General features: G+C 37.0%; 1 protein-coding gene across 4 annotated transcripts; it reads left to right on the top strand.

The window, feature by feature from the left end:
- The first annotated feature begins 1,502 nt into the window (after nucleotides 1-1,502).
- On the top strand, nucleotides 1,503-11,113 carry SFTPD (surfactant protein D). 4 transcript variants are annotated; one of them, XM_042817690.1, is made up of 8 exons: nucleotides 1,503-1,619; nucleotides 2,139-2,202; nucleotides 3,122-3,253; nucleotides 4,032-4,132; nucleotides 5,692-5,900; nucleotides 8,654-8,761; nucleotides 9,370-9,459; nucleotides 10,335-11,113. In XM_042817690.1, the coding sequence occupies exons 5-8, from the start codon at nucleotides 5,708-5,710 to the stop codon at nucleotides 10,706-10,708; spliced, it is 765 nt and encodes a 254-aa protein (XP_042673624.1). In that variant the 5' UTR covers nucleotides 1,503-1,619; nucleotides 2,139-2,202; nucleotides 3,122-3,253; nucleotides 4,032-4,132; nucleotides 5,692-5,707; the 3' UTR covers nucleotides 10,709-11,113. The 4 variants fall into 4 exon arrangements, with proteins under 4 accessions (XP_042673624.1, XP_042673625.1, XP_042673626.1 ...); XM_042817691.1 differs by lacking the exons at nucleotides 1,503-1,619; nucleotides 2,139-2,202 and adding an exon at nucleotides 4,474-4,581 and having other exon boundaries at nucleotides 3,042-3,253; XM_042817692.1 differs by lacking the exons at nucleotides 1,503-1,619; nucleotides 2,139-2,202 and having other exon boundaries at nucleotides 3,043-3,241.
- Nucleotides 11,114-11,942: the final 829 nt, after the last annotated feature.

Genomic DNA, 11,942 nt, shown 5'->3' with positions numbered 1-11,942 from the left:
TTCTTAATCGTCGCAAAATCTTTTTCAGTATGCACTTAAATTGCAAAGTGAAATGTATTTATAGCTTCTGAAACATCAGCAGCATCTGAGCCTCTCTTGTTTATTGGAGAGGCCTGTTTTTGACAATTTTTTTTTGCAATATGAAGAAAGCCCTCTAGAATTCTTTACTGACTAGTCAATTGAAAGACACAAACAACTCATCCTATTTTGGAAAAGGTGCCATTCTACATCTTTTGTAGCTGAAGTGAAAATCTGGAAATCAGACGTGATGTTTCATGAGATGTTATTTTCCTCCAGCATCTCATGTTCTTAAAGCTTACATGTCTGTTAGCTCAACCTACTCATTTTCAAGGAGATGGAGGAACTTGTTATATGTGTTCGTGGCAGTCTGTTCCTAAAATGAGGAAAACTCTTTGTAAATTGTGAACTCTGTTCGAAATCTCAAGCAAACCCAAACTTCTTCACTTTTTCTCAGTTAAGAAAACGTGTGTTTTGTTTTCTTTTGTTTTTTGGTCTGGTCTGCTTCAGATCCATCTCACTCTCTTTCATCTCCTACATCAGTCTCAGTTTCACAAACTCCAAACCATAAATCAGTATCTCTTTTGAGACTGTAATAAGAATCAGGAATATTTTTTGGTTGTAAGTGTAGTTCCAGACTAAAGTGCAATCATTTGAAGTTTAAGAGAGGAGAAGGTGGTATTTGTACCTAGTTTATCATCTATCTGATTATTAACACCCACGGAAAATTTGCTGGGATGTGCTTGTTTAGGTCTCTTATAAACATACTTCAGTAACATAAACTCGGAGTTTTATACTTTCTGATGCTTATACTAACTTCTACAATAACTGCTGAGACGAATAATAATTACAATATTACAATATTATTCCTATACCTTCTTTTTTACTATGGTATTCTTGCTAGCATGTTCTACTGTAGAAATTTCGACCTCTTTCACAAGTAATGGACAAGTTTAAATTATTCTTTATGTGGACAGTGAGTACAGGAAATCCTAAGATTTTATCATTGGTGAGGATTGCCTCAAGGTAACAACCCAGCACCAGAAACAACTATCCATGTAGTCTTTGTGCCTGGCTGACAACTGAAAATAAAGAGAACTTCAGCTCTGCTCCATCCTTCTTACTGTGCAGAAGTACAGATGCATAGGAGGTTACACAGGCAAGGGATAAATCACTATTAATTCAGAACAGAACAGCTTCCACTTCAGATTTTTTGAAAGGGTTCTAATTATACTCACTGTATGAGCACCTATTAAGAATTGTGCCTGGACTCACATTTTTTTCTGAAATAAGGTTATTCCTAGGGTCTTGTTCTTCAGAACTCTTTAATCCTACCTCTGATTGCCTCAGTGAAAGGTTTGAAATACTTTGTAAGCTCCTGGTTTGGAGATAAGAGCACACTGTTGGTCTGACATCAAAGTGAATCGATGAGCTAGCTGTGCATTTCTATCCACTGCTTTAGCCATACACTCCTTTGCAAACCTCTAGAAGCTGTCACTCTGCTATGCTATGATGAAAATAATTGGATGTAGCTCCCACTTCTGTTATTGCCATATACTGTTGCTGCTGGTGAAGAGGACTCGAAACTGATGGCTCCAAAGGTAACTTCGAGGCTTCAAAAGCCAGGTTTTCTCACATGCTGGGCTGCTTGCTTCTCCAAGAAAATTTGAAGAGCTGCACTTTATGGCAAAGAGCAGACAGACATAAGACAGTTCCTACAACCAAATGACATGCAGAAAGAAATTATATTTGAGCATCTAAGCAGAGAACAACTCAGTACTGAAACTAAATATTTCTAGAGGAAGGGATGGCTTTATAGAAATGAGGAGGAAAAAAAATGAAATGAGAAATCCAGTGAAGAAAACCTTCTAATAATTTTGAATACTGAACCACCTGCTCTCATGATTTTTACATGTCATTTGACTCAGGAATTTATAATAATCCTGAAGGCTTGGATAAATGCATTGATGTGCTGCTGCTTTGTAAAATTTCTGTGTGATAAATACATCTCTACAAGATGCTTCACATGATATGTTTAGTGTTCTGAGCTGTACTAGGTGAGTACTAGGAGTAGGATAATCACTGAGAACACTGTCTAATTCATACTTTCTCTTTTGCAGGCAGGAAACATTCAGAGAAGTTCAATGGGGGAAAAATAAACCAGAAGTTTCTGTGGATTACAAGGTGACAGTATAAGCTCTGGAAGCCGTGCGTTGACAGCATATGGATAGCACATTCTAGTTCTTAGTCAAGATAGCCAATTTTCCAGCTTCTTATTTAAGGAATTAGACCTCTAATTCCAAATCTTTTCTTTATGGTGTTGGCTTTCAAATGTTTTTATCAAATCATGGCTGAAAGAGTTTGAATTGATATTTTCAGCTAGAGATGTCTATCAGAGCTTCCTCTGGGCAAGGAAGTTTTCCACAAGCAGAGTTGCTAGAGCCATCTATTCCTCAGAACAACATTTTATACTACTCTTATTTCAGAGCTGTCCTTGGCAATATATACACAAACTATTCCTATTACTCTACTTTCCATGCAGGCTCTATTGAGAATTTTGGCCTGCTCACTGTGTCACAGTCTTTACAGGAAGAGAAGTAGAGTCACGCAATGTTGTCTTTTCTCATCTACACACAAATGTACATGTTTGACTTGGCCAATTTTTTTCCATGGATAATGCAGAGTACATTGCAGGAAAAACACACTGCAGTCAAGCAGGATCCAAGTCTTTATTTGAAGATTATTCCACTGACTGAATAAAGGGGAAAAGCAATACAGTCAAAATGAATACCTTTCAGATAGCCTGTTTTTTTGTTGGTTTTTTCTCTCTTTTTTTTTTTTTTTTTCTGTGTGCGTGGGGGGCTGTTCTGTTTTGTTCTTCATTTGTACTGTAACAAAGTCAATATACATCCAAGGCCAGGCAAAGAGCAAAGGGTTTACTCCCAGAATGTCATACGCAATTCCTGTAAATAGGGGTGGTAAGGTTGAAGTAGATGATCTCTAGGATTGTGCAAGACAGAGATAAGCCAGAAAACCCCAAATAAAACTCAAAATTATAGCTTTAGTGGAAACTAAAGGACTTTATTTTTTTTCCTCCTGGCAGGCTGGTCCTTCAGATAAAAATCCAGCTATCTTCTGTTTCAATTCTTCTCTACTACGTTCTGTCACACTGGCTGTCAGGAAAGCCAATGAAGTGATAAGATTTTCACTGTGCACTAAGCAGGTAAAGGTGCTGGTGAGTAAAACTCTTTTTGCTGTAATAAGTATTTGACCATATGGAGGCCTTGCAACCCTTGCAAGTTCAAGCATGCCACTTAGAAAGTGGCTGCTCTAGCAGTGCACAGTAAGCTGATGAAGATGACTTTGAGCAGGATGTGTCTGTCCATTTAACAGCATTCTGTCCCTTAGTATTCTCTATACTAACATACTATTTACTTTTGAAGAGCAGTTTCCCCAGTATTTGACTCGAAAGGGCTGTTCTTTTCTGTCAAATTTAGGCTTCAGGGCTGATGACTCAGAGCTGTCAGCTCCATGATTAGGACTGTTTTGCCTCCTGGCTGCCTCTTCCAGGATCATTTGCCTGATTTTTACCTTCATGGGGTGAGGCGTGTCATAATATACTCTTTATGGAGGAATGCAAGAATTTTCTGAGATATATCTCTTGAAATAGCTGTACCAATATCACTTCCAGAACTAGCTACCTTCGAAGTATTAAAGAAGCTTCATTTCAGGGCCTGATTCTGATCCTTCTACTTAAATATTCTGCAGTTGTGTAAGCCTTGCAACTCACAGAGTGTTACTGCACCCACACTTGGCATGACTCTCCATGTTGAAATCTCCATCTTCTCTAAATTTAAATACAGATTGCAAAATCTATGTTTCCTATTTTAGGAAATCCCTGAGATTTTTCTGATACAGTGGGAATATTTTGCTTTTTTTTGTTTTGTTTTGTTTTGTTTCGTTTTTAATCCAAACTAATGTTGATATAAACTGTCATTAATGTCTTTTTGAAGTGATAAAGCTTCCAGGAAACCCTGCCATCAATTTCTTAGAGGGGAAAGAGACCCTTTGGTTTTCCTAGAACAAAGAGCGTTCATCTTGGAAAACTTTAGAGGTAAGCAGGTGGTAGCTTCAGAAGGCCAGCAGCCAAAAACAACACCAGTCTGTGTGTTAGGGACTTTGTAGTGACAGTATTCTCTGCGAGCTTTTGTTTTTAAATTTTATTTTGTTGGATCATTATTATGAACTTTTTCATACTGCCTTCATGAAAGACAGAAGTGGTATTTTCCCTGGTACCAAATAATGAGCCAAGTATAAATATCCAACAGAAAAAGCCCTTGGGTGGGTAAGAAGAGCTGTCTTTTGTCTGTGATGCTGGATAGGAAAAATAAATTGGATTCAAGCTCTATTATTACTGGTTAGCTAAGTAATTTCCCTTGTTTTGTTTTGGTATAGGCAGTTGCTCCAGATTTGGATGTGAGTCTACGGAGAAGTATACAAAAAAGTGGTGCTTCTTTAACTGCTTACTTTTCCTACTGATCGTGTTCTCACAGTAATAAGCTAGTGAGTGCATTTTATATTGCACTTTATTAGATGAATCAAGACAGAACAGGATGTTCTCCATGGGGAATTTTTCCTGAGGCTTAAAGTGAAAAGTGATTAGCAAAATTCATGCTGGATATGATTGTGCCTCCTTATCCATGCTTAAGACAATATTTCCTTAAACATGTTTCCTACTTTAGGCTGATCAGTAGAACCGGGAGAAAACAATGCCAGTTGACTTAGTACTTATTTACCCTTTAGGTTTGTCAGATCATGTTTGTGGTAGTTTCATTTTGTTGTTTGTTTCTTTGCTTTTGTTTTCAGTTAGACACAAAATATATTGGACATATTTATATCAAATTTGACCATCATATTAAAATTGAGAATAATTATTTTTGTGCAGTTCATCAGAACATAATGCAGAGCTTTATCTTATGATGTTATTGCCTGTCACTGTTCTGCTCAGAGAGGGCAGCAAAGTATTGCAGTTCTGAGATCCAAGAGAACATCAGCTCTGAGGCATAATACTGAAAAAGTAATGTATCTTTATTAATATACAAGGTGAGAAAGGAGAAATTGAGAGGCAATCAGATGATGATTATCTAAGCATACCTGAAATTTTTGTCCTTTAAGCTATCAGTGTTTGCTAGTACTGAAGATATTAGCAAAAGAAATATCTTAATCACTCTTAGTTTCAACGTACAGTAATCCTCATAGCTGTAGAGAGAAGAGTCCCTGCAGAGATTAAATAGCTGGAAAGTTTAGGATTCATTGCAAACTGTCATTCTGTATGAATCATTTGGCATAAAGAGAAATTATTTAAGTTTAAACTTGCTATGAAAAAATACATTAAAATAAATTAGCAGCATGGTGAAATGGATGATATATTCTTTATACCTTGACATTTTTGGATTTTTGTAAGCTTCGTTGTTTTTCTTCTGATTTCCATACATAAGTATACAATCAGAGGCTGGATTATATGGTTTATACGCTACCCCCTGTTCTTGCCCTTTGGAACAAAGATTGAAGTATATTTCCTGGGTAACGCAGGCAAATTTTTCCTAGACAACCCTTTAAAATGATCATGTGAATGGATAAATTTGTGATGTGACTCTGCTTTATTTCTCACAGACCCGTGGACTTAGCAATGACTATTCTTCAGCCTTTCAATACTTTGCTGCTTTGTCTATCACTGATGATGGCAGCAAGTTCACTTACCACCGATAAACCTGAAGAGAAAATGTATTCATGTCCCATCATTCAGTGTAGTGCTCCTGCAGTCAACGGATTACCAGGCAGAGATGGAAGAGATGGTCCCAAAGGTGAAAAGGGAGACCCAGGTACAGAGCATTTATCAGTAGTGTATTTTTGATGCTCCTTTTCATCCCCTTAGTCTTATTTTATGCCTTTTCTATTATTCCATTTTTCTACTTCTTCTCTGCCATATTAACCTTTTATAGTTTCTGTAAATTTGCAGAAAGCTGTCTATAAAGCACTTGCTCCATTTTTAATTCTATTCTAGATACTTGGATTTAATAAATAATTTTTTTAAAAAAACCATACAAACATAAAATCCCATTTTCACAGCAGCCCATAGAACGGAGATAAAATGAGATTTTAATCTCAATGTACCATTTGTATTCTGAGCCATTTACAGAGTTTCCTACGTACCATACTAAATTATGTCTGCTTTCCAGTGGCCAGCTCTCAAAACCAGAAATCATGTTTGCTGAAGTTGGCTACTAACCTAATGATAATAATTGGATTGCTTCAAATTAACTAAGTCCCAGCAACTGAATTTCCCTCAAGACATGATTTGACAAACAGTTGCTGCAAACAAACAGATCAGAAAGTGCTTTCTGTCACACAGTACAACGGAGTTATCACCTTTCCCAAGATATAAAATTTTTTCTGAGAAAATATTTAATAAGTACATACAAAACTGTATAGCTTCTTACTACATCCTATGCTGTAAGAATGTTTTTCCTCATATTCATATGGAATTTCTTGTTCTGTCACTGGGCATCACTGAAAAGATCCTACCCCCACTTGACTCCCACACCTTATCTATTTATAAGCTTTGATAAGATCCTCTCTCAGTTTCCTCTACTGCCAGCTGAACAGTCCCAGGTTTCTCAGTCTTTCCTCATATGAGATGCTCCAGGCCCCTACTCATCTTTGTGGTCTTCCACTGGACTCTTTCTAGGAGATCCCTGACTTTTTTTGAACTAGGGATCCCAGAGCTGAACACAGTACTCCAAATCTGGTCTCACTAGGGTAGAGTAGACAGTGAGGATTATCTCCTTTGACCCGCTTGTCGCACTCTTTTTATTTCACCCTAGGATATACCATTGGCCTTTTTGGCCACAAAGGCACACTGCTGGCTCACAGCCAACCTGCTGTCCATCAGGACACCTAGATCCTTATTCTCAGAGTTAATTTCCAGCAGGTCAGCCCCTAACTTGCACTGACATGCAGTTATTCCTTCCCCAGCGTAGGATTCTACACTCGCCCTTGTGGAACCCCATAAGGTTCCTTTCCATCCAACTCTCCAGTCTGTCCAGGTATTGCTGAATATCCGGACAGCCTTCTAGTGTGCCAATCACTCATCCTAGCTTTATATCATCTTGTCATGTGTATAGTACTCCTCCTGGAGTTAGTTAATTACTTTTCAATATCCGAGCAAATTCCTATCAGTATGAATATAGCTTGATATGTATTTAAATATTCAAGTTGCCCAGAGAAGCTGTGGATGCTCCATCCCCAGAGGCGTTCAGGCCTGGGTTGAATGGAGTTCTGGGCTTCCTGATGTAATGGGTGGCAACCCTGTCTGCAGTAGGGAGTTGGAACTGGATGATCTTTAAGGTCTCATCCGATACAATGATTCAGTGATATGACATAAGATGTAAAATTTATCTGGAGTATACAAATGTTCAGTATAGACATTTTCAGTATCACGTATCCTCAGTATGCTCTCTGTTGTTTCGTGGCTGAAATATGTAAAGCCAGCACTGCCTGATTAAATAACCACTTCAGAGGTATGCTTGACCTTTATTACATTTTACCTAATTTTCTAAATAACATAAGGTTGGATTACATGTAACGGCTTTCTGATTTTAGAGCATGTGTATCTCTGCAATAACAAAGTGTTTATTACATTGGAATTTCATTTTCATAAATAGATATAATAATGAATTTTGTGTCACAGTGATTTTTCATCCAAGTAATGCAGTTCCTAGCAAATGAGTATTTTGACAGGAACAATTTTCAGGTGGAAGTAGGGGTGGTTTTTGACACAATGAGTGGTTTGAAGATTTCAGCAACGGAAAAAGGAAATGATATCGACCATTGGAAGTTAATATAGTATTGTAACACCTTGAGGATATTTTTGTTAGGTGTCTCATTCCTCTCCTTTCTACTGAGTTAGGATTTCTGGCCATGCTCTATTTCTTGGTTCTTTGCTGTTCAAGATGTATATTACCAATTATTATTCTTTTGAGATAAAATGCATTTACTGAGTGGGGTGTTTTTTATTTTTATTTTTTTCAGCAATTGTTTCTACAATTAGTATTCACATAAAATTTGAGGATATGTTGTGTTTCATGTACAAACCTCAAATACTGAGTATTTCTCAAAAGAATTTCATCATTCATAAAGTGCAGGGTAACCTTACAGTGCATCACAGAAAACTTAAAATGATGAGTGAGTATTAGGAAATCATGGGTAAACAAGAAGTTGTCTGATGCTGTGAATTATCTCCTTTTCTGATTGGTATAAATGCAGGGACTTTGTTTTGTTGCTGAAAAGCTTTCTCAAAGCAGAAATACAGATAGCTCCACCAACGTTATCTATTTCCCGTTCACTTACCAATTTCATCCCTTTCTTCTGAGTGAATTCATCTCTTTACCTCCTATCCTCAGCTGGGTTTGCAGACATCTTCTTAAGAGAGTCTTTGGTGTTTATGTCTTCTGCATACAGTTGCTAGTTGTTAAACTGTTTCTCAGTTCAGGACTCTCTCCAAACACTAAGGGAACATGGTGGGAGAATACTCTCAGAAAACATTAGAACTATTTTCTCTCAAATCAAACTCTAGGGGAAGGATTGAGAGGTCTGCAGGGTTTGCCTGGAAAAGCAGGACCTCCAGGATTAAAAGGAGAGGTGGGACCACAAGGAGAAAAAGGTCAAAAAGGAGAACGTGGAAGTAAGTAGTAAAGCTCTCGTGTTTCTATAATCTATTTTTCAACCTGTAAGTGTATTATCTTTAAAATATTTGTTATCATGTCTCGTGTTCTGATTACATCATTTGAAGAAAGGTGTGAAGGTGTGACTTCCAGAAGTGTGATGAGCAAACAAATAAAACACCTGTTACTTAGGGGATGAGTTGCCCAGCATAACTTGGGAAAAAAAGTGTCTGGAGTCACTAGTTCTTTGTTGTTTGTGTCTAAAATTACAAATCCTTTCACTCAGATCACAAAGGCATTTCCCTTTAATTCTTTGTCTATTCATGTATTTTCCTCTTTAATTCATTTAAAATGCTTACATTTGTGTTTTACCTTTGAGATCTGGGCTTTTCCAGATGAATTGATGAGCTTGTCAGCTCTGAGAATTCAAAGCCCACCCAAATATTCATCTGAGTTAGAAATGTGGCTCTCTCACTGGCACAATTTCCCAGAGAGTGATTCTGCAGTGTGCCCTCTGGTTTCTGCTCTGGAAACCGAATGTCTCTCACACAGATTGACATCAGATGAAAGACAGCAGTGGTGTAGTTATTTTTAAGATAAATTACTAAGCAATACCCTTAATTCTTAGTTGTTGTAAATGATGACCTGCAACGACAAGTAACTGCTTTGGAAGCGAAAATACGGGTATTGGAAGATGATTTAAACAGATACAAAAAAGGTAAGATACAATCATATCAATTTTCTTTTTGGAGTTTCCTTACAATTATTATAAGATGGTAGACTCCCTTGACACTAATCATGGATACCTGTTGAAGACAGTATGGTAAAATAAATGTCTGTCAAAGAAAGCAAATGCATTTCAAAAGGGTTGTTCCAAGCCCAGTCTTATCTATTCAGTGAACAAGAGGCTCACTTTACATTGGGGGTTTTTTGTTTGTTTGTTTCATGAAAACCTGGCAGGCATGTGAACTATAGATATGTATATTTCTCCTAAGATCATTAATGTTTTCAAGGTAAATATTCAGTTTCCCAGACTCACTAAAGCTGTCCCTTTATTTCTTGTTTGCGCTCCCTGGTTTGAAACTCTGAATTTCATTACAGTCTCTTAGCTTTAGGTATGAAAGATCTCCTAATGGCAGCTCAGTTCCTCTGCATGAATTTTAATTAGTCTCTGATTTTTGCATTGAGACCTGACAAGATTTTTTTTTTGTTCTGCGTGCAATTTGATTTAGGGAGCAAGTTCCTTCAGGTCTTGATTCAAGAGCAGTAATAAGATGCAAACAAAAAAAATATATAATTAAAAATATATAAATATATATTAAAAATAGAAAATAAAAATAAAAAATAATATGGGAACAAAAAAATATATGTTAAAAATTACTTGTGGTCCAAGCCTTGTGAAAGTCCTGTTTTATTAAAATGTGGATTTGGTATAGCCAGGTGTTAATTTTGTTTGATTTCTGTTGGTTTCTGCCTACTATTACAAGTAGTCTGCTTGTACTAAAACAGTAATAATTGAGATATTATGGATAAATTACTTTAGGATCTTCAATTTATGGTGTAATTCAACATGGTGTTTGCTTTTTCTTCTAGCCATGATTTTAAAGGACATTGTGAATGTTGCTAAAAAAATGTTTGTCTCAACTGGAAAGAAAGATAATTTTGAAAAGGGAAAATCCCTTTGTGCAAAAGCTGGAGGTGTGCTTGCCTCTCCAAGGAATGAGGCTGAGAATACAGCTTTAAAAGACTTAGTTAGCCCTTCAACCCAAGCTTATATTGGGATATCTGATGCACAAACTGAGGGCAGATTCATGTACCTGAGTGGTGGGCCTTTAACTTACAGCAACTGGAAACCCGGAGAACCAAATAATATGAAAAATGAAGACTGTGCAGTGATAGAAGGCTCTGGAAAATGGAATGATTTAGACTGTTCAAATTCAAATATCTTCATTATTTGTGAATTGTGAACAGCTAATAAAAAGAAAAAATCAATCCAACTTTCTTCTCTCAGTTATGTGGTTTTGTAGAAGTCTGTTACTACATTGCTGAATAGAATAATCATAACCAGATTGTATTTACATTGGTTTTCTCTTTGACATCCAGTTTTGAATCTCCTAATGAAACAGACCTATTTGTTCACTCGTGAATTGTTTAGCACGTGATATGCTGAGGACGTTACGTTTATGCTGTAGGCTTCAGAAAGGTTTAACTCCATGTCAGCTCTAGTATAATGCCCTGGACTCGGTGCCTACTAACATTTGAAATGTATTTTCCATTTCATGTCCAAGTACAATCTGGCTTCGTATCTTTATCTGCATTTTATGAATTGCTGAACTTAAAATGTGAACTAAAATAAATTTTGAACGTTTAAACCATGCATCTCATTTGAAAACATGGAAATGTTTGGCTAAGAGAGCATTTTGAATCTAGTTTACGGAATATAATGAGCTATTTTTATACAAATTACTATTATTAGGTGATTAAGCTAATAAATGGTATTTCTGCTCGATTGCACTCATAAATTCCAAGACTAACATACCAATCGAATAGGTGTTCATAATGAGGAATTGTAGTTCAGAGACCATCATCTGAGCCATATTACTGTCACACACGGGAACGTGGTTTCTCCAGAGTCTGAGAAGAAAAGCACATCATGTTTTCCCTCTGCATTTCTGATGATGACGGCTGGAAATAATAATTGATGCATTCTCTTCTGCTGGTAAAAATTAAGTGTCTGTCTATGGCCTACGTGATTTGAAACTCAGCCTTCACAGAAGACCTGTCCTATTTCTCTCTCTCCACAAGTCTGTTTATAACTTTTCCACCTTCTTCTGCTCCTGTGAGAAGTACTGTAATCTTGTAGGTGACCGACAACCCAAAGCCTCTTTCTGAAGTGTGTCTGAAAGACCCTGGTTGTGCTCTCTGCACACCAGCACGTGCACAGGAGACGAGTACTCTGGTTTGTTTGTTTGGTTTGTTTTGTGGGTTGTTGGTTTGATTTTTTTTTTTAATTTAGTTTTGTGGAGGCAAAGCCAAATGCTGCAGTATACATCTAGATTACTTGGTCGGCCTCACAACTGAAATGGAAATTCAGAGTTGCTATAGAGTCTGTTGTTATGGAGATACATTTAACTGTTGTCATGCTTGCAAGCAGTAACGAGTAGAGCTTTTTTATTTGGTCAGATACTAAGCTCTCACCCT

Source organism: Centrocercus urophasianus, unplaced genomic scaffold (assembly GCF_019232065.1).
Source record: "Centrocercus urophasianus isolate 14NV4802_14NV808 unplaced genomic scaffold, USGS_Curo_1.0 seq_17, whole genome shotgun sequence".
NCBI classification, from domain to species: domain Eukaryota; kingdom Metazoa; phylum Chordata; class Aves; order Galliformes; family Phasianidae; genus Centrocercus; species Centrocercus urophasianus.
The sequence above is the reverse complement of the archived record's forward strand: the minus strand, read 5'-3'. Positions and strand labels throughout refer to the sequence as shown.